Source organism: Labrus bergylta, chromosome 5 (genome assembly GCF_963930695.1).
Source record: "Labrus bergylta chromosome 5, fLabBer1.1, whole genome shotgun sequence".
Lineage (NCBI taxonomy): Eukaryota > Metazoa > Chordata > Actinopteri > Labriformes > Labridae > Labrus > Labrus bergylta.
Window position 1 is genome coordinate 24,561,531 of NC_089199.1, and position 23,143 is coordinate 24,584,673.

The 23,143-nt window shown below is 42.5% G+C and overlaps 1 protein-coding gene across 1 annotated transcript in view; it reads right to left on the reverse strand.

The window, feature by feature from the left end:
* Window positions 1-1,887: 1,887 nt before the first annotated feature.
* Window positions 1,888-23,143, reverse strand: part of LOC109998342 (sodium- and chloride-dependent taurine transporter) — a 36,848-nt gene continuing 15,592 nt past the window's right edge. The window contains exons 4-15 of the mRNA XM_020653137.3: window positions 20,870-20,958; window positions 20,075-20,220; window positions 19,135-19,267; window positions 17,285-17,419; window positions 16,425-16,528; window positions 16,205-16,329; window positions 13,097-13,209; window positions 11,792-11,929; window positions 9,999-10,101; window positions 9,081-9,181; window positions 8,811-8,981; window positions 1,888-8,301 (exon numbers count right to left, since the gene is read on the reverse strand). Of these exons, the coding sequence (XP_020508793.2) occupies window positions 8,143-8,301; window positions 8,811-8,981; window positions 9,081-9,181; window positions 9,999-10,101; window positions 11,792-11,929; window positions 13,097-13,209; window positions 16,205-16,329; window positions 16,425-16,528; window positions 17,285-17,419; window positions 19,135-19,267; window positions 20,075-20,220; window positions 20,870-20,958 (1,517 nt within the window). The 3' untranslated portion in view covers window positions 1,888-8,142. The remainder of the gene's footprint in view (window positions 8,302-8,810; window positions 8,982-9,080; window positions 9,182-9,998; window positions 10,102-11,791; window positions 11,930-13,096; window positions 13,210-16,204; window positions 16,330-16,424; window positions 16,529-17,284; window positions 17,420-19,134; window positions 19,268-20,074; window positions 20,221-20,869; window positions 20,959-23,143) is intronic.

Consider the following 23,143-nt stretch of genomic DNA (forward strand, 5'->3'; position numbering starts at 1 on the left):
TGAACAAAACCATGTTATACAGTCAGCATTCTTAGTAAGGCATATTAATAAAGTAGGAAAATAAATTGGTGTCTTTAAATAACACCTTCTATAGCTAATATCAAAGAGTATGCTTTATAACACATCTAAATGTATAATTATGAAGGTTACGTATTCATGGAAATTCTAACACTAGATGGCAATAGCGCTCCATGTCAAATTCCTATTAAAACTATTATAACTCTCATTTGTATTCTGAACATCAGATTTTGAGTTGAAAAAGATGATTATAATACATTCAAAGTAACAATTACAAATATATTGATGAAGAAAGACATAAATGTTCATTTGATGCAGAATTGAACGCTGTGGTTTAATCAGCTTTCCAGCAGTCCTTAAAACAGATGGTCAGTTTTTACGACTTTGCAGAGACTGGTTTCGGTCACAGTTCATGTCTTTGGGGTGAATTCCTAGATAGCAGAGTGTTCTGTTTCCGCTTGGTTGTTAACTCAAGGCGTTGTAAAAGTTTAAAATATCCTGTCCTCCAGAGCCTGTCTGAGAGGGAGACTTAAATCATTGATCTGTTCCTTTTTTTTTTGGTAAAAAGTAACCAAGATGTTGGGGCGCGCTGGTGGCGCAGTGGCAGGGCGCGCGTCCCATGTGTTGAGACTCATCTCAAGCAGTAGGCCTGGGTTCACCTCCACCTGTGGCCCACCTCTGCATGCCATTCCCCACTCTCTCTCCCTGGTTTCCAACTCTATCCACTGTCCTCCCTCTGAATTAAAGGCACGAAAAAGCCCAAAATAAGTCTTAAAAAAAAAAAAAAATAGTAACCAAGATGTTAATCCACATTCCTGAGTCCTGCAGAAAGAGAGGTTGTGAATTGTGGCTGCTAATATCGGCTACACTCCATTGCGGTTTTAACTTAAATCAGAGACTTAAACCAGGCAGGGGTCCTCCTGAAGGACTCAGTGGTTAGTCCAATAACTTTTGATCCAATCAATGCTCGGTAAATTGGCCAATAGGTGAGTCTCAATCCAACCAAAAATATGCCAGACTAAACCACTGGCATACTTTTATTCATAAGGTACTTCAAAAAAGTACTGGAAGATACCATCTTCGCTCGCAGGATTTATACCTTTTAACCATCCCTAAAGCCTGTACAGAATTAGGAAAAAGGGTGTCAAGTATGCTCTTCTTGGAATCGGTTTTAAGATACTTTAAATCTTTAGGAGCTGGTTTCCTTGAATGTTTTTAAAGGTCTTTTTAATGATCTGGAGGCGGGCATATCTGATTGTAGGTGTTTTCATTGACTCGTATTGCCCTTTTTGATCGCCTTGTTGTTGATGATTTTTGAGCTCTATTCTCCACGACTGTTCTCGTCCTTTAAATGAGAAAAGAGTTTAAAAGAGTTTCAGCTGCTGCCCAAGGGGAGATCAAAACACTACAGAAACACTTTTGTACCTGCAGCTAGAGCACTATGAAACAAAGCTAGCACAAGATGATGCACTTTAACCAAGTCAGGATATCTTAAACTTTTGAGATGGTGTCTGTGGAAGGACTTTGCCCTGACATGATGAAAGCGATGATGTTTGTTTTAATGTAATCTCTCTGCTCTTTTTAACCTTGAATGTGTATCGTTGTGTGTTGTATGTCTCTTTGGAACACTGAATCTCACAACACATTTACCTTTCTACCAATAAAGAAACCTTGATTCTTGAACCTCATTTTGTGAGAGCTCAAGGAAAAGACTCGCTATCATGGGGAAACCAGAGACCAGAGATCATGAAATTAATAACCTTCTAGTTGAAAGACGACTGACTCTACCACTGAGCCACAGCCGCCCCCTTGAAAATGACAGTAAAGTCAATATAATCATATAATAAAACGTTAAACAATGAGCCAGAACACTTTTCTGAAGACAATTTTTTATTAAGAAATAAAAAAAGTTTTACACTTTGTAAAACCTGTTCAAACACATATTTTTTTCTCTTTTTCTTTTCTAGCTTACAGGTTGGCAATAGAAATAAAAAATAAAAGCTTTCAAATTCATTTAAAAAATGTTTTTTTTTTCTTCAACAAGAATTAAAAAAAAACATTTTCCCCCGTGTACATTCTCAAAAAGGAAAGGCTGGTATACAGTTTACAGTATGATGCAGGAAAGACAGAGGCAATGTCATTGGAGACCATGACCAGGATGAGTCGGACATGAGAGAGGGACGGGGAGGAAGAGCAGGGCGGGACTCCATTTCCCAGAAGCGTCAGCGCAGAGATCATTAAAAGGAGGGAAAGCTTTTGATGTTAAATATTGTCCTCTGAAACTTGAGCTTACATTATAAATCTGGATATCTATGTGAGGACATCTTTTTTTCAAGCTTCAAACCGAAGAACATCGAGAATATTTGCGTTCATGACGCTTGCCAGGAAATGGAGCCCACACATTTACCTTCCTCAGCAGCCAATAAGAAGCAGAGTGACGACGGTGATAGAAGAGATTTTGAGTCACCATTTTTGAAGCCCAAAGGTCAAACCTGTGTGGTGTCACAGAAACATGACAGACTCTGAAGCCTGCAGATATGAACATGAGATTGAAACCCCGGCTGTTTGTCTCTGTTTACATGCAAGTTTGGTTTCTTTTTCTTTGATAAAGCAGAAAGGTTTGCAGGGCTTTGGCGGAGTCGAGCTGGATGTAGAAGTTGTGTACAATAATTTAAAGCAAAGCCCACATTTGATGTTGTGTAATCTGGTTTTTATTGGATTTTCTGCTCCCATCGCAATGGGCCAAGCTTCCCAAAAGCAGCTGCATATTTTTCCCATCACAGGAAAATCAGACTTTGATTCCTCAGAACAATTGCCTGTTACTTGAGTAAAGATGGTGAGCTTTGGTGGCGGCGTGCTGTTGGGAAGCTGCCTGATTTTTTTAAAGCAAACAGCAGAATTGAAAGTAGAAAGACGGCATGCGTCTTGGCAGTGTTACTGTGTTTCACCCCTCCCCCCACCCTCCCCCACCCCTCCACAAACTCAGACGTCTGTCACCAAAATAAAAAACTGCAATTCGCAAAGAAATTTAGTTTAATGTCACAAAGTTTACAAATGATTTGATTCTCAGTGCATTTCAAACGACACGATCTTGGATGGGATAGTGGTCTCATTTGGTTTCGTCCCATACTGCAGAGCATTTTGTGGCGGCTTTGAATTCAACTGGACCCTGAAGATTCAAATTTTTCTTTTTTTCTTCAAGATTTCACAGGCGATCGTCTTACTTGAAAAAGGTGAAAAAAACCAAAAACAGCATGAAAAATAAAAATTCTTCTACAAAGTATTGCACGTAACAAATTGTAGCTTTTTTGAGTGTTTGCTTTTTGATTGATAGTCGTACATGTTACTCCAATGACAGAGGTTCAGATACACTATGTTTGGAATACAAAAGGCAACGTGACAGACAACACAGATCAAACAGAATAAGAAAAAACGTCTGAATTCAATAAAACAAGATCAAAGAAATCATATTTTTTTCGGTCTAAAAAATAAAATCTTCAGAAACTTTTACATCCACCCGCGGGTGACTTTCACATTTCAACATTCGGCGGTAAAAACGTGTGCATGGCTAATGCTTCGATTCTCTTGCAAACTCTTTAAATCTGAGACAACAACAACAACAACAACAAAAACATGGGTTAGCTTCGGGTAACGTATGCTAACTGACGGGGAGTGTAAGAAGGCAGAGGGACTGGTACATACTGGGAACACACACACACACACACACACACGTGCACACACACACACACACACACACACAGAGATAGGCAGAATAATCGGATAAATGACTGCATTAGTTCATTCTGGTCCACGTTTCCACACAAAAATAAGGATCTCTGCACCGGGCAGGGGGAAGGTTTTTATCCAGTCAAAGAGTTGTATGCGTCGTTGAAATGGCTTAATTAGATATTTCTGAGTTTGTCTTTTCAGAATTTTACATTTCTAACATCACCTTCTTTTAGTTGAAGACGATGCACAAGTCAAAGATTATTAACGTTTATTTTTCTTGCAGTTTCATGAATGCACCAAATTCAAAACCCTGTGGACTAATCGACGCCAAGACAGATTCTTATGGTGCGTTCCATTTGATCTCAGAAGTCGGAAATGCAGTATCAATGGACGTGTTGTGATTTTATTTTTGCGCCATAGTTATCACATATTGTGTTGTTATCGCCTGAAATAAGCTAACAAACAAAGGTTCTCCTGGAGGCATCCATGTTGCTCGTCCAACTTGTTGCATGTTCACGATTGGAAAGTGGTTAAATCAGGTGTGACGGTAAATGGAACGCACCATAAAACTTTCCTTAAGTGTAATTTTGTCGCCAAAGGGAGGCCGACACATTTTTCCTTTCAGCATTAACACATTTAGTTTTTAACCCTCGGTGCAAAGATCCTTCAGAGGACGCGAGAACCAGATCTGTACAAAAAGTTCACGATTAAAACAAAGCTTCGTATTCGTATTAAAATGGGAGGTCTGCAATGGGAAGCGTTAACTGTACAAAGACGACTCATATAGGAAAAGTTTGTCACCATATGAAAATAGATGTCTCCTGTGGATTTGGTTTCACAAATCCCTTTGAATGATATGAACTAGATTATTCGACGTGAAGAAAGAAACAGACGAAAAAGCTTCTAGGACCCCCACAGTGAGGCCCTGGACTCACAAGTACTTCTCACGGGATGTTGTTGGTCACTTCCTGAAACGCGTGTATTCGATGTGGGTTCATGTTTATTGAGGTTTTTTTGATCTATTTATATCATGTCTTCTTTTGGGAGAACCGAAGCACCAAAAGCTTCGCCAAAACCAAGTGTTTAAACGACATTCAGATTTCTTTTTTTTTTTTTCACCGTTGAGGACCCTGAATAAAAAGATGGCAGTGTTATTTTGTTTCTTCTCGTTTCTTTGTGGCCTCATCGTTTGATATGAAGTCCAAATTATACAAATAAGGTGCGATAAAAACTCATGCTAACTCACTCTCTCTGGATTTTTGCCTCAGATTGTGGAGAAATCAGGCAGTTAAGGTGCGATTTTTGCATTCAGTGTGACAAAGAACCAATCTAGTGGCTTTTTTTTTTTTAGCACAAAAAACATCAATTTTGATTGCTACCGTTTAGCGTCAGCTCTTTGTCACCCACAGTTAGCAGTCGAAACTTTTTGGACGCTGGGTTGATGCAGCTTCACAGCCGATAAAAGCACTCCAGAGAAGGTCCTGAGTGGATGGTCGCTGGTGACACATACACATGGGAAACCCCTTGTTACACAGACCGATCCAAATGAAGCTAACGGTTGTGTTTGTCGTACTTCTTGGAAACGTCTGCTTTGCTCGGTTGTGATTGGATCACACGATCTGTACTATGGCCCTTTAATCATCATGAGGAATGAAATGTAGTTTTGTTTTCATGTTTCTTTAAAAAAAAAAAAACAGCCAGAGTTGAAGATACAGCGTCTGTTAATGTATCATAAAGTGGATTTACTCAGAGTACCAACGATGTACAGAGTTTGGACCAAGCTTTTCTTAAAGTACTAATCTTGTCGTACTTTGTGACACAGCGTTTTACAGTCTTCTGCGTCAAATTTGAGAGTTCTTACCCAAAAAGGAAAACTCAAACAGGAAGTTAGAGCACCCAATTTCTAAATTGTCAAAAGATCTTCATTTAGAACATGTAAAAAGCTGCACGGCTCTGCGCTGCATTCATCAGTGATGGATTCATCGATGAAGCTCTACTTGTTTTTGGATTCCTGATGTAAAACAAACCTCTTTAGCTTTCATTTCAGTTAGCTAAAGTAACCACAGTGTCTTGGAAAAAACAAGCCCAAACTCTGTCACTCATTGGCTCTGGTTTGTCTGCAGCCAGCTGCCACAGTTCACAGTGACTGAAGAGCAATTGGAAACACGGACGAGCGGACAGTTTGACACTGGCTGATCTGTTGGAAGTGCAACCCAACGATTGGTTTCTTTGAGTCACTGAGTTGGTGAAATATTGTTTAACCATTGACAGTGCCCTGCCAGGCTACTTTAAACCAAATTAAATACTGTCCCCTGGTATTTACAAAAGAGAAAAAAAGCTATAAACCCCCAACGCCTACAAACTTACAGATGGAGCCATTGTAGAATTCCCATTTTTTTCTGTACATTGAACTGCTTGTTGAATGTCCGACCCAAACCCCCCACGAGAGAAAGTATTGTAGAAATCTGTTGCATTGTTTGTTTCCCCGACGCTAAAGACAGAATCGTTGGCAGGACAGATGCATGAAAGGTCTATTACTACAATGGCTGCCACTGTAGATGTATGATTTGTATAATAGCTTCGTATTTTCACCAGATGAAAGACGTGTTCCTTCCTCTATGTAAAACTACAGCAATTATCACCAATAGTGAATACCAATAACATTATAGTCTTAATAAAAAAAATCTAAACATTGACAGAGGAAAAACTAGTAATAATGTAACTTCCTCTGTAGAAAAAAAAAACAAATCCAATCCGAAAAATGTAAGCCAAGAGTGCCTAGTGCAGCACTAATGTACTGTAAACTGGTCTAGGACAGAGAAAGATAGATAGAGAGATAGATATAGATAGACTGGTTAGCTACTACTGTACAGTACGCCACAGACAACACACTCAAGGGTTCAACCTCCACAATTCAAATCCTTTCAGATACCTCCGTCTTTGTGCAGGAACCGGTTTCCTTTGGACACAGTCTCAGTGCTAAGTTTTCTCGTTGGCCCATAGCTTCCGGCCTCGGACGATAGGGATACTCATGCTAAGGTGGTTCTGGATTCTGGCTTGGTAAAGGTCGTCGGCTATCGTGTCTGTGTCAGGTAGACTTTTATCTGCCCTTCACAGCTTGTTTTTAATGATTGGAAAGGAGAAGACTGCAGATGAGGGATAGCAATTTCACGTTGGGTGATTTGTTAAGTTTGGTTGGTTGAGTAGTTAAATTCAGAAGGATTTCTTTGTCTGGGATTTGGAACACACTTGAACCCAACAGTGACCTTGGAGATTGGTGAATTAAAACGAGTTTGCTCGTGGACATTTTTGCCAATTGGATCTAAAAGAAGACAAAGATGATTTCTCAGAGTTCCTTTTTACCGACGACATGCCGCTTTATCTCTCCAAAGGCGAGTTCAGACCAAAAGCGAAGCTAACTTCTCACTAGCCGAGTTTAAAGACAAAGTGAACGGCAAATTTGTGTTTTGGATTAGCATTTTAAAAATTCGGATCTTGTCTTCTTGTGGATGGACTAATCGAAGACTATCCTACAGATCTGCAGCATGATATTGTTATTATAGCATCATTTACAATAATTAAAAAGTGAAGTCAAATGAATGTGTTTATGCTGCTTTAGAGCGCCAGAGAGCAGTGACAGTCTGCCTTACTACTTGGAGTTAAATGCTGCTCACTGATCTCTTCACCTTAATTTTATCAATCCTGAAAGTGCTTAAAAATCTAGAGGGGTCGGTCTTTTGCCTGCTTTTTTGAGGGGCGCCTTGGGATGAAACTTCTCGTGAGCTGGCGCTATACAAGTGGTGGTGGAAATGAACCATCACAGGTTGTGTTGAACCTTTTCAAGTATCCATCAATGATTCTGCCGTCAAACTATGACGGCTTGAGGAAGTATTTACTAAACTTTTGGTCTGAAGTTCCTTCATTTTGGTAAAAGAAAATGTTTACTTATGTTTTTCTGGGCGTCTGTTTTACAAAAAGGAACGGATGAATCCAAGTTGAACCTGAAGGCAAATACCCTCAGATAAGTACACCCAGTCCAAAGAGAAAATAAGTATTCATAGAGCAGCCAGATAAAGTACTTTTGGTGATCTGTGGAGGCCGTTTGATTCAAGGACTCAACGACAAGTGTCTCAACAAAAGGGGAAAGGCAAACAACCTGTGAGTTTATCAGAAACAGATTTGAAATGGGATGCTACCCTTACAAGAAGACCATCAAATGCAAACTACTTCCAAAGTATTCCTAAGAGATTTGAACGGGAACATTTTTTTTCCTTAAAACCCTTTTCAGTCCACCAGACAGACAAAGAGACAGAAAGCTAGCTAGCTTTTAGAAGCATTTCAGAGGAGAGGAGAGGAGAGGAGAGCGGTCTCATGGAGAGCCTCAGCCTCACTCCTTTACATCATGGTTTCTACGATGGTGTGGGTGGGCGCCTTCATCAGCAGGCCCTTGTTCCCGTTGGGGTCCAGAGGGCAGGAAAGCTCCTTGAGGCCGCGATGATTTGCGGGACGAGAGCTGGCCCCGCCACGAACAGGGGCTGCCACCGCCTTAATCCTCTGCAAGAATACAGGAATGGAAAGAGGAAGAGATGGATAATAGTAATCAAGAAAAAGAAAGAGAGACAGTGGAGAGAAAGGACAAGAAGGAATGGAGTGAGGAGAGATCGAGAGGACAGATGGGAGAAAGAAAATACAAAAAAACACGTTAGCCTTGAAATTTGGACTCACAACTAGAGATACACCAATTAGGAAAATAACAACTGATTCAAATACTAATGTACCATGACATGACTCTCAATCTCAGAGTTTGTCCAACAGCTGACCCTCTCAGCCTCTCAACCCGCCCAATGAAAAACCTCTTCTCTGTTTCAGCCGTTAGCTGTACCAGATGTCAGCATTAAATTGACATTATTTGCAGATGTGCCGATACTGATGTTGCATCAGTGAATCCCTACTCACAACATTATCTACAAAAGTGACATTTAAAAAGGTGATTTAAACAATCGTTCGTTCTTAATCCGATTAAATGTGGCCACTCAGTGAATGGCCCAACATCGATGGCCCACCTCGATGAGCGGCCCGTCAGATCGGATGATCTTGATGACAACCACCATGGGGATGCAGATCATGGAGGCCAAGGCCAGAGTCCAACCTATTCCGACAGCCCAGTCAGGATACTCGTAGACCTTGTTGTACGTCAACGGCTTGTATTTGACCAAGGAGAAGATGAAGCAGCTCTGCAGAGAGACAAGGACATGCATGGTCGGATTCATCGAATCGTAATAACTAAGTATCACATGGCTAGTTAAAACATGTTTCCAAAGCGTGTTTCTCACCATGCACAGTAAAGGAGTGATAACAGTCCAGCTCCATTTCATCCAAGCATTTGGTCTGTAGCCCATCATGTCCTCAAGAGCATCATAGAAATTATCAACGCCTGAGAAGACAGCACAATAACTCTGGATTAGTTAAAAAACAACAGAATGCAATCGTGATATATTTTACCAGTGAAAATAATTGGCAAAGCATCAAAAGTCTCGCAACAGACATGAGGTCATTCAACGTTACGGAATAGGGCATTGATAAAGAAACGGGACAAATGGATTGAAAAATCTATTTCCCTCAGAGAAGATATTGTTTAAGATCCTGTGACCATTTACAACGAGAGCGGAGCACGCAACTTTGTTTTCAGGGCGCTACTCACCGCAGTTACTGTTTCTAGGTTACAAAATTGAGTTGCATACCGCTCCTCTCTGTGACCCATGAGGTCTGCTTTGAACTGCTTTGTATGCTTCATTTTTAAAACAGAAAGGAATGTTTAAGGAGCGATATGGAGCTCTGACCCCTAGTGTTTAAAATGGGTACTGCCGTCTAAATTCTAAACATTGTAGAGAGCTGTCTCCCCCCGCCCCCTCCTCTCTAGAGTCGATGCTCACACAGGTTGCCATGTGGTGGACACTGAAGCTTCAGTGTTTAGCCAGCTCTGCATCGGTCAGTAAACCTTTCTCCATTTTTCAAAATCATCTCCAATATTGATCCTAGTTTGAGCACGTTTCTGCTCGTGGAGCTTATTAGAAACATGCAGAGGCTTTTTAGGTCGATTACAATCACATCTATCTGAACCAGTACTCTTGCCCGCTTCCATCGCTGCAACACCTGTTGGTTTGACCTGATAACTGTTCTCATATCTGACCAACCGGCGTCCAAAACAGCAAACATATCTTACACATTGATCCTTTAAAGATGGTACTCACCATAAACCCAGGCAACAGCTATACATTCAAAGAATGCCACCCACAGAAGGCACACACCGCTAGCTGCATAGTAATCAAACAGCTGGAAAACATACATGCCACCCTGCAGACACACAGACAAACAAAAGGGTTAGAGAAATCTCAATTTCAAAAGGAAAAAACCCAAGCAGTCTTTAAACGTGTGCCTTTAAGTCCAGAGGGACGGTTTGGCCTACAGGAAGACCCACTGGAGGAGAAAAGCTTGTAGATAAACATCTTTAGTTCTTAAGAGACCAAGTCGGTCGACAAATGTCGCCTGAAATAACCAAGAAGATGAACAGCTGACATGACCTCAGATGACAATACTGCTATGTGTGTGTGTGTGTGTGTGTGTGTGTGTGTGTGTGTGTGTGTGTGTGTGTGTGTGTGTGTGTGTGTGTGTGTGTGTGGGCGTCCAGTGTCAAAACCGTTTAACAATCATGGGAATCCTAAACTCAAACCAGGCCATCATGGCCATAAAAAGATGTTGCCATGGGAACCGCAGAGGGTGAGGAAGGCAGGCAGTGCAGAAAATAGAAAGACAGTGAGAAGGTTGAAAGTTTTGTGAGAACAGGAAGGAGGGAGGGAGGGGAGGGGGGCTGGTGGTGTGTAAGGAAGGATGAGGATGGAGGAAGTAATGAGGGCTGATCGATGATTGTGGAGACTGAATCAGAGGGGGGAGGGGGGTTGGAGTTGGATCTGGGAGGGGAAAATCAACAAAACCCCCTTCCACTCTACACAGCAAAATAACTGTAAATAAGTGATGACGGCGGTTACTCAGGCATCAGTAGACTTTTCAAGAAGATTTTCTTCATGCTTCAAGTCACACCGTGCAAAACCATGCTGCTTCTGAGAAAGCTGTCGGTTAACTGAGCGTGTTAACATCCAGGTAGTAGAGCGGGGAGAGCAGGACCGCTAACATAGGCTGCAGCCAGCGCACGTCTACAGCACCATCTAGTGGAGGGTGGTTACATTGCAGAATGTGCATTAATGTGACCGGAATCAACGGCAATATATGAGTATATCTGGTACCGACTAGCGAGTGTGATGTTTAAGCGCTTAGTCGACTAAACACGCACACCCAAAGTTTACTAAATCACCTACGGTCAATCGTCCGAGGGATCATTTTGACTCTTTCATAAAGTTATCAGAGAGCTATGAACCAGCGTCACAGTGCCTGATGTTATGTCTTCTTTTTTTGGGGGGGCTTTTCATATCCTCCTTGAGAACACAGGACAGTGGATTGAGTTTGAGGCGGGGTTGAGAGAGTGGGGGACGATATGATGTAAATGACCGAGGGTGGGAAGGCTAAAACGGCGGCCCCTGATAGATACTTTTTAAGTGTCTTGGTTTGTACAAATCAAGGGGACAGGATCTTTGAGTTATTAAGATGATATGAGAAACAAAGAGACGTCAGAAAAGACAGAGGAGGACATGACGGGGAGGAGTCAGAACTGATGAGGGACGAGGGAAAACAGACAAGAGACAGAAATAAGCACAGAGGAGGAGGAGGAGGCGGAGGAGGAAGATTTGGAAACGCTAAGTCAGTTCTACAGCGTCTATTAATATCAGAGGAGGGAGAGGAAGTTCTCATGACTTGATTGTATAAATAACCTCTTGTCTTCTCCCCGGGGGCCGACACTAATAGCTGTCTGTTGTTCCTGCCGCACTGCACTGAGCTCTGAGCCAGAGCTCAAAAAGCAGGTCAGCGGGTTCTGGTCACCTTTTTTAAAATTATTTCAGATTTCATGAGTACTTCTGTTTGGTGCCGTTACCTTGGTAACCATTGTGAGTCCAAGCAGGTAGCTGATGCAGCAGATGATAGCGATGAAGATCTCTCTGCGGTAACCCTTCCTTAGGAAGGACGGATACAGATCCACCAGTGATGTGATCTGCCCTTCCACCTCCACAAACTGCAAAGGGGAAACACAAACACACAAAAGGGTTATCAAAAAAAAATAAAAAATCTACGTTTGACTTCACTTCTGTTGGTCCCAACCCTTTTGTTTCTGTAGTAAACGACTGATGTCACAGACTTCTGGAAGTCTAACTTCTCTCTCTGTTTCTAAGAGCTGTAGAACTTTGGATTCTCTAAAGTATGATGCTCAGAGTGAGGGAGCACACGTTTGTTTTCAACATGTGTGTGTTTTGACCACACACACACACACACGCACACGCACGTGAGGGTCAGCGCTCATGTTAATGATCGCACGTGCGGCTGAAGCAGAGGATTATGTGCAGACTCGGAGGTGAGAAATACTAAAACCCTTTTTTTCTCCCCCACGTCTGAGCCAGACAGTAAAGCCTCTGAAGGGTGGAACACTGTCCTACTTGTTTTAAACACACTATGGCACTTCAAAACTTCTGTTCATCTGGAGCTAAAAAAACACCACCAGTGAGTTCAGAACAGCTGTGCCCTCTGACGATTAAACCAAACATTAGTTGGCTTTCAGTCATTTTACTTGATGACGAAAAAAGCTGTTTTTCTCGTACGCTCACACAACATTTGCGTAAACCTCATTCCTTCATGTGTTTGAAAGAATGAGTTTGCAGCAAGTTAAGGACTAAAGCACCTTTCATATTTGAGGTTTATATTTGTGGTTAAAATGAGAAAAGGCCTGATTTATAAAAGCCTCCTGTGTTGAATCTGCACAGAAGCCTACATAGCCTGACGTGCACCTCCCAAACCGTTACACCGCGCCCACCAGCTACACGCCTTGTTGTGAATAACTTTTATCCTTCATCAAATCCCCCCCCCCCCCCCCCCCCCCCCCCCCCCCCCCGAGCTGAATATCATCATCGCACAGTGCAAACAGACATCTAGATGTCAGGCAGTTTGCAGCCACACTGAGCTGATGTGTTTGTGTTTCTGTAAAACCCATGCATGCCAGGAAGTCCCTTTTTGTCTCCGAGTGTGCACCATATGCAAGTGAGCGTTTGGCTTTTGGATATTCTACATTTTGTTTGTCTTAAAAATTCAAACACAGAGAAATACATATGAGGTTTTTTTTCCTCTATGAGCAATATGCATTCAAGTGTGCAGCTATTGGACACCTCAATGAAAGTGGTGAAACGCTAACCTGACTGTCGAGGCAAGCAGCAGCAGCATAATGAAGAAGAGAATTGCCCAGGCTGTAGGAAAAGGCATCATGGTTACAGCCTTGGGGGTAGGCAATGAACGCCAGGCCTGGACCTGCAGAGGAGGGATGTGGGAGGAGGGGGGGGGGGGGGGGGGGGCAAGGGGGTGAGAGCAGAGAGAGAGAGAGAGGGGTGGGGGGGAGGCAACATTAGTATCATGATAAGCCTCATCTGACCTGCATCCCTGTGGGAGGAAACAGTCCCAAACAGTGGGGTACAGAACCAGATGTGCTTGCGTGATAAAAACCTGAGCTACAGCGCTGAAAATAGGCGTGTGTATGTAAATAGTGTGTGTGTGGTGTGTGTGTGTGTGTGTGTGGTGTGTGTGTGTGTGTGTTATGTAATCCTATAAAGCGGTCAAGTTAAAGATTTTAAATATCTCTACAACACGTCTTCACTTACTGCGACTCTGTCAACATCTGAGACATATTTCTAACACATGCCGCCTTACAGCGGCGTGTTGGCGGGAAACTTTATACTGAAGAACAAAGATCCAAACTAACACAGCGCTGCAGAGGTGTAGGCCTGAATGTGACATGCTAATTACTCTGAGTGTCACTGCATCTCTGGAGAAGAAACCACTAGAGAAAGTGTTCAGCAAACTCTAAAAAGGAAGCATCAACAGCGTGCAGTGGATGTAGTGTGTGTGACGTGTGGAGGTCAATAACCCCAGAATATGTGTCAGTGTAAACATCAGAGCAATCATGTGTCATATTTCGCTTGCTAAGCTAGCTAGCAGAGATAAAACAGCTACATCATTCCAACAGCCATTTTGCATCCCTGCCTAAATAAAGCCCGATCCGGTCGATGAGGAATGCAAAATGGCCGATACAAAACAGCAGCAGATGGAATCTGACATGTCAAATAAAAGTGTTTTTTTTTTTTTTTTTTAAAGGTCTTATTTGACATTGGGAACTGTGAAAAAGGAGGTCAAGATACAAGGAAGCATCACAGCTGATATCAAGGAATCTGGACATAAGTTCAAGTTTTGTTGCAAATTATGACGAGGCATCCAACCAAACACTGCGTTGACTCCATAACAACTCCCTCAGAGCTCAAACACTGGCAGGAGATTAGTAGAGTTGTACTATGTTATTTTTAAACCTGTGCTCGTGTCACTTATTTCTGGCTCTAAATAACTAATTAGTGCATTCATGTTTTTGGAATTGCTCAAGTAGATAACGTCAGCCGTCAGCTGTGAAACAGGCGGTAAGCATCTGATCGAGAACATTAGAGGTAGTGCTTTTTAGTTATTGCAAGAAATAGATCCAGATCTTTACTCTAAAGCCGTTTTTACAAATGCACTCCTGAAAATATCTGGATAATTTCAGTTGAGGTTGTTGCTTCCTGTCTGCTGGCTGAAGCAACCTTCTAGAGCAATTCCAAAAACAATTAAACCAATTCATCATTTACATCCAAAAACAGGTCACAATACGACCCAGGTTTAAGAATAACAGAACTCTCTTTGTCCAAAACATCTTTTTTATTCCACACCTGGAGTACCTCAGTTAAAGATAAGATCCACATCAAACAGTGAGACGTCTTTTTTTTTTTTTAAATGGAAACTGCTTCTTAGAAAACAAGTTCACACGTCAAACACTTCTTTCAGCACACTCTGGCGTCAGCAGAAGCCGTTACTGCTTACTGTGCACCATGAAAACCAAACTGTGATCTTTGTGCAGTCATTCGAGCTCATCTTAAACAAACACGACGAGAAGTCATCTGTCTGCTACATCAGGACCGAGCGGTCAGAGTTAAGACCGACTCTGTTGAGATCTTTCTACACTCTTGATAGCTTCCTCACCTTGTAGACGGACTAAAGACAGAGTTTAAACACTCTATCTACTATCACGCTCTATGATTAACAACCTCCATCTCCACCTGCAGGCTCAGGGCACATTAACATTATTTTAACTGGTTATCCGTGTGCCATGCACAGCCCCAAGCCGCCATTCGCTCTTAACCTACATCCCTGACTAAACACTAATATACGGGCAGTATACGGGCAAACCGTCAGCTGGATGTAAACTGGGCTGGCAGCAGGTTTCCAGTTAGCAGACGGAGCTAAGACACATTTCACTCTTACAACACAGCATCATGTTTAAGTAACAGATTAAGGTTTACAATAGAACCAGATGCTAAACATGTCATTGTACTTTAAAGAGGAAAAACTACAAGTGTCAGGTTGAATTACAGGTTTTTACCGTAAAAAAAAAAGTGACAAGAAAAGAGGAGATTTAAACTTTCAAAATAAAAGCCCTGAAAAGCTGCTGGTGATGCTTTTTTTTTGGAAAGTGAGCGGTACTTTGTCATCTTGGAGATTTAAAGAAGCATCGACTAAACTCCTGAGTTGTTCTTTCAAGGGGATCAGGCCTAAACTTCCTCCTCAAACTTCCTCCCTAACTTTGCCTCCTCTGTTTCTGCACGTTAAGAGTTATCATATGCTGTGAGGAAGCAGAACCATGAGAGGGATTCTGTTGGTCCGTGGGTAAGACTGCAGCATCATGACAGCTTCAACAAAAAGAGGTTTTTCTTACATCGTTGAGAGAAAATAAATGAAGGAACGACTAATAATGCCAATGCTGATGTGCCGATATGTCACACAACAATAGCGGCGGCAAGTCGCCACATTAAGGTAGAAGGAGCCTCTCATATTCAACTCTTATAACAGACTAGACCACTGGCACAAGATGCACTCTGCTCTCATTGGCTAGCTCGAAGAGTTTGTATATTCACTTGTGTTTAAACTCTTTTGTAAGCGACCTCGCTCTTAACCTTTACTCCCAACAAGCTCACCAAATATGGTCATAAAATGTATCCCATTTTGCTTTTGTCAATGTGTGTTTGATTGCGGAAACTTCCATATTTGCGATGCCGTCATGTTTTATAAATCAGGGAATCCATTTCGTGTGATTCAGTCAAATGCATTGGGTGAATTCGCTTTGTCCGTTTTCGTTGCTGTTTTTTTTTTCTCTGTAAATACTGTTGTTTAAGTTTTTAACCAGGAAGCAGCGCCCACCATCACTGCCGCCCTTACAGGACCCTCGTACCTGACTCTGCCACATCAGCAATGTCCACCCCTTGCTCTTGTGCCATGAAGCCCAGGACGGAAAATATTGCGAAGCCAGACACAAAACTGGTACCACTGTTGAGGGCTCCCAGCAGCAAACAGTCCCTATGTCACACATATGTCATGAGGAGGATTTGTTAATGAACACACAAGGATCCCTTCACTATAGCTAACCCCCTCACTGAAAACTGGCGCCTTACCTGTAGCAGTTGTATTTGTACTTGTTGTAGCTCCCCAAGGACGTCATGGCGCCCAAACAGATGGCGTAGGAGAAAAAGATCTGGGTGCCGGCATCAATCCAGACCTGCCAAGTGGGGGGGGGGGGGGGAAATGGGGACAGAAAGGCTGAGGCCTGCTGATGACGTGAATTACATTGGAATGTGTAGAGAAGCTAGGAGGGGGTTCAAGTCATGGATAACGACTTCTGGACTATGGGGTGTCGGGGTCTGCAGAAGACTAATTTAAATATGTTGGTACCAGATTTGTCGTTCAGATTTTATGGACTTATTTTGGTAGTCCAGTTACAATGCCCAAAGAGAGGCGTCCATCATCAAGAAAAAATGGACGCTTTTAATTTTTTTTACCATTTTTTTAACCGTTTAATTGGCGTTACCAATGGATGCCACTGTTTGCTTAAGCAGGCTAACAAAGGCCAAATTTCTTGATGGTCCTAAAAGATCATGTAGCCAGACTTTCCTGTGTCGTCAAGTATGATCAGAGCGATCCAAGTGACCAGACCGATTTCAAGTCATAAATAATGAACATGTTTAATATTTATGATTTGATATTCTGTTGTGAGAGGGGAACCTGGAGGATAGGCGAGCCAGCACTCTGTGGTCAATGGCATGGAACAAAACTAAAGCCAATTGGGAAGCGAACTGACTGAAGACGGAAGCACAACATCCGCATCAAATCAGATCATGTTCACACCATCCGACCACTTCATGCAGAGTTTGATTTGCTATTCCCGGGTCCAAAAACGTTAAGAACGCCTGTTCTATCTGCCTGTTGTCGGCCATGTTTGTTGGGGTGGGATCTGAGACGGTGCAGGGGTACCTACCTCTGGGTCCCTCAGGCGGGCCAGATCAGGGTACAGGTAGAACTTGATGCCCTCTGAAGCACCTGGCAGTGTCACGCCACGGATCAACAGCACGATGAGCATGATGAATGGGAACGTGGCGGTGATGTAGACCACCTGAAAGAGATCACGGTATTGTTTTAATCCAAAGGAGGACCCTCAAAGGATCAAGACGGCAAGTTTCAATCATGACAAAGATTACGCCTGCTTGATAACGTTCTTCATCATAAACAGGAATCATGTTTGATGTGTTGACTCTCCAGAGTTATTTTTCAGATTATGAGCTGAAGAGACCACAGCCTGCGCCTTAAATCAATGGCGGTATATCAGTCTGTGTTATCTGGCAAGCGGTGACAGGACTTGGCCTTGGAGGAGCGACTTCATTACAAGAGTTACAGCTTGGTGCAACCCGAGAGCATAACTCATGGCAGGCCAATCAATAAGAAGTGTTGAGGCTATAAAAAGAGCTGTCTGGGATTGATTGAGCCGCCTGAGGTCTGCGTCCGAGTGGTTGTTGTTGTTGTTGTTGTTGTTGTTGGACCAGAAACTGAACATGGTCTTAAATATTCTCTCTCTATATTTGTCAAAGGCGTCGTCCTGTAAACGAGGCAGCAGTGCAGGAATTTCATCCACTGGTTCTTAAAATTAAAAATTTACGGGCGGCTGTGGCTCAGTTGGTAGAGTCAGTTGTCTCTCAACCAGAAGGTCGGGGGTTCGATCCCCAGCTCCTGCAGTCACATGTCTGATGTGTCCTTGAGCAAAACACTTAGACCCCAAGTTGCTCCCGCTGCCTTGTTGTCAGTGTATGCATGTGTGTTAAAGGATGAGTTAATACTGGTGGACTTTATAAAAAAGTTGGCAAGATTTTCAACTTGAGCGCTCGGAGAGGATGCTGGGCGCTACGCTATTTCTCTGGGCGGTCGCCTGCTGCTGCAAACACTCTCTACTCATTGAAAACAGTTGTAAAAAGACTCTGGCGCCCAGGAAAAACGAAGTATTCTTTATTGTGTCATCTACTGAGTTTGTTAAACCCTTGAAGTCTAGAGGTCTAGGGGTGCTGGCCTAGCAGTTAGTCCATGTGCAGTCTTAAGTCCTCGACCAGGGTTGGAGTCTGAGTCCGACCTGTGGCTCCTTTCCCCATGTCATTCCCCTCTCTCTCTGACTCTATCCACTGTCCTCTCTGAAATAAAGGCATCAAAAGCCCAAAAAATAAATCTTTTTAAAAAGTCTAGAAGTCTTAAATGTACATTAAATCAAACTTTATTTCAGTCAGGAAATACTGCTGCAGAGCTCAGTGTCTTTGGGAGGAAGTACAACCAAGTGAAACCAGATGTTTCCTTGACAGTATTGTATTGTTCCCTGCTACAGAATCCAAACACATTAAGTCCCACCTCGCCTTAATTTAAATATCAGACCCCGTAAAACAAGCAGGCTTTTGCACATGATGAACTAGTGCACAGATTTGGTTTGCATCTTATTTCAATTATTCAGATGTAATGCTGTGAACATGATTTTTCTTCATGGATTTAGAACCGTAACACTGCGAGCGCATGCACTTGCTGCTTCCTCAGGCCTCCCTGTTGGAAACATTGCTCTCATTGTTCTCTTGGTCAGACCGCAGTGAAAACATCATATGACCATCAGCCCGTCATGACTTCTGGCAGGCGTTAACATTTAGCAATCATAAAATGATAAACAGATAAGACAGGGTTCAGCAAGTTTTTTAGCAAGCAAACAAACACACAAAAAAACAAGAGATGGGATCAACTTTGCAGAGTGTAAACAGCTGTAAACAGAGGGCATTATGGGTAAACAGACACACATATATTTACCTTGCCGGTGGACTTTACTCCCTTCCAGATGCAGAAGAAGCAGATGACCCAAACAAGCAGTAGACACAGAGCCAGGTCCCATTTAATAGTCCCAATGTTCTCTATACCATTGGTGATCCCCAGCACATTATGTCTGCAACAGAGAAGGAAAAGCGCCGTCAGTGTGCGCGTTCATCTCGGCAACTCGATCGTAGCTGAATATGGCAAAAACATTCCATGACAATCAATGTTCTACATGTGTGCGTTTTTATCATAGACTGTACCTTTGAATGTTTGAATCAGGATGTAAACATGTTAATTTCTGCTGTAAAAACAGGCTTTTTTGAATGGGTGTGTATGTGACTTCCTGTGCTTCTACATCCAGCCTCTAGTGGACAATCAGTAAACTGCAGGTTTATTGCACTTCAGCATTGGCTTCATTTTTCAACACCAAAGTCTTCTGCTTGGTTTAGATGTAAAATAATTGACAAGTGAGACGCTAGTTTGGCTCCATACTCATTTTCCAAGATGCTTTGAGCAGCCAGCCATGCGATTGCACAATTCACATTGAATGGAGGTAAAACAAGAGCTGCCAGGCCCACACAGTCCTGAGAAATGTTCTAAACTAGCAAGATTCGCCTTTTTCATCTTGGCTTTCTAATAGTTATGAATAAATTATTGACACTCAGATTTGTATGCTCAATGATATATTCAAGTTTAATGTCACATACGGTTTTGTAATCTTCCAAGTTCCCAGAGGAGTTAAGATAATAACCCTGAAGTGTCCTGTGTTTGAATGTTTTTTTCCCTTAAATGCAGGTCCTGATTGGCTGCAGCAAATCTATTTTTAAAGATCATTAACGTAGACGTTGTACCTTAACCAAACGTTCCACCTAAAAAAAACAAAAACAAAGTGTGGTTTCTACAGCTGTGCATGCATGTGTCCTCTTATGTAACTCACTCCCAGAACTCGGTGACGGGGGAGGTGAAGTTGGAGGCGTTGGCGGCCACCCAGAAGGATTTGTTCTTGCGGTAGGTGTCCTCGATGCAGCGATAGGTGTTCCAGGGCTGATTGCACTTGGCCCAGGGCAGCTCCGGCTGAAAACACTGAAATCCATAGAAAGATTAGAGTTATGTCAGGACACAAATTTGGGTTAGGATGTGATTACTCCTGATTCGCTGGCAGGTGTCCTTTCAGTCCAGTTGAAGATAGAGTCAGACTATTTTACCTACAAAATAAAATACAGACTTATACTAAAGTAAGGCTGCTCCATCATCCCCTCTGGGCCTCTATACATGTGTTGTGGGGACTGTGTCAGCAGAGTCCCTCTGTCCTCTGTCTGGAGGATTTCAGGAGGACTACCCCTGAAATCTTCCTGACCTGCCTGTTCACACATGCACGTCACTGGAGGGGGGGCGAGGGGTCTCATGAGACATGACAAGTTAAAAACGTAAAAATAAATATCAATATTCTTATAATAGAGCCGGTCACTTCTACGTCGTTCTTTTTATGTCATGTATTGCCACAGAAAGTCCGACAGGGATAGTCTCCAGCTGTGAGGTACATGTGTGAACAAGCAGATCAGGAGGATTTAAAAGGGGCAGTCCTCCTGAAATTATCTAGATATCTTCAGGAGTGCATGTGTGAAAAACCGCAAATGTAACTTTTACATGCAACAATCAACGTCAGTCATCTATGATTCAGGCTACAAAAAAAAAAAGATGTTTCCATCAGTGTCTTTTTTCTCAAACCTACCTGGAACAGATAGTAGAGACCCCAGGCCAGGATGACGATGTAGTAGATATTCAGCAAGGACACGATCACAATGGAGGCATAACCGATACCTGGAGGAGAAAGGAGGTGGAGGTGATGATAGAGAAAACATCAACAGAACAATAAAGTGGAGCAGAGGGAAACCAGCATCATCAATCTTTATGGAGAAAGGTCGCTCTCTCTCAAAGCAGCAGATATGTCAGCAACATGTGATATAAGTAAACAACACTCTAAAGAGAACATTTCCTCTTCTCAAATCTTCAACTTCCTTTCAAAGGCCGACACTTTTAACCGTATAAGTTCCTCAAATGTCCACATAGTTTGTGCAGGAGGAAGGTGTGTAATGCGATAAACTCGATTGGTCTGCAAAGAGGATGCACAAAGAAGCGACACAGTGAATGAAACAGGAAGTGGAACAGATGCTGGTGGGTGGAGGTGTTGTGCAGATTGTGTATCATAAAATGTGACCAAACCTCTATGAGATCTACCTCCTGAATTTAACAGAATAAAACCTGAACTGATGCTTTTGTCTCACGCTGTTAGACTTAATGTGTTCAAACCTACAGAACAAGGAGATCTGTTCCATATTTTTTAATATAAACATATCACGTGAAGATGTTGGATGTCCAAACTAAACCTTGACAATGTTTCTTTAAACACAACATACACAGTTGTTAGCCAAATCCCCGAACGTAGTAGAACCTGACGTCAGGTTCTGGCGACCTATCAGAGCAAAGCATGGAGGAAAGTTGTAGGACACGCCCACCCTGAAGCTCACTCAGAATCAGAAATACTTTATTAATCCCAGGGGGAAATTTGTTTGCTACAGTTGCTCATAACACCAAAAATCAGAAGGAAGTACAGATAAGTTCATAAAATAAAAATAGTAATAACAATATAATAAGCATAAGTACCATGTGAAAGCAATAATAAAGTAGTATAAGTAATAAGCTATGTAAATGTACTCAAATGTTGCTGCATGTGCAAACAGTGCTGGCCAATCAGGGGAGAGTGGGCACATGGTGAGGCGGGCCCTTAAAGAGACAGTAGCTAAAATGAAGCGTTTCAAGCAGAGGCTGAAATGAGGGATTTTACTGACACCAGTGTCAGATAAATAAGGAAGTTTTTGAGCTGCACATAATGCTGCTAAACAGGTGTCCCAAACTGACTTCATTAATGGTTGAAGTGAGGATAATAGATCTCCTTTAAGGTGCTCTCTGTCCTCGTTAGTATTTGCCTTCTGTCTGTTTTCACATGAAGCTCTCTGTGCATGTAGCTCCCAAACTGTGAAGCACATGTGCAGCCAGAAAAGATCTCCTCAACCAAAAGAGGGTGAAATTGTGACTTTGAAAGGAAGTTAAAGATTCACATCTTGACTCTGCACGCTTATCCTTCAGTGTTACAGATAAAACTGACAATGTCACTGGATTTCTTGTGTTTACTTTACTGCTGTGGAAAACACTGTTTTCATTGTTTGCCCTACATAACGCTGCTCGTTCCTCACAGGATTTACTGCAACCACGCTCCAAATCCAAAATTCCTATGACTTAAAAGTTGGCAGATAGAAGAGTACGTTGAATCGAGGTTGATCCATCGGCTTGAGATCGTAAACAAACTGCTGTATGTTTAGCTCCCCGTCAAGGTCTGCAGCCGTCAGGTTTCCGCTTTTCTAACCTTCGCTGTTGTTGCCCTGCACTTGAATCTTGTTCGGCATGTTAGGAGAGCGATGGGCTGATTTTCACTGCGTCACTCTTGGCCTTAAGAATGAGCTGCTGCTATACACAGGCTCAATAACATGTGAGCGTGTGTGTGTGTGTGTGTGTGTGTGTGTGTGTGTGTGTGTGTGTGTGTGTGTGTGTGTGTGTGTGTGTGAGAGAGCGCGTGTATCCTCCTACACGAGGATATAAAGATGAGGCTCATCTCATAAAACAGGAGCGGGTGTATGAGTCCACATTCGGGCAGAGATTAGGTCGTGAATGTGGTTTCAGGTGGAAGGTTTAGTAATGCTTGTGCGCGCTAAACGTCCTCATAAGTGTATTAGCCTGACTTGTATGTGTGTGTGTGTGTGTGTGTGTGTGTGTATGTGTGTGTGTGTGTGTGTGTGTGTGTGTGTGTACTGTCAGGAGACACACACACAGCGGCAGAGACCACTCATCCAAATGAATGCCCTTCACCGTCATCAGCCATCTGTATATACGTGTCTGTGTGTGAATTTCAGAGTGTGTTTTCGCACGTGTGTAAAATTGTGAGAGCTAT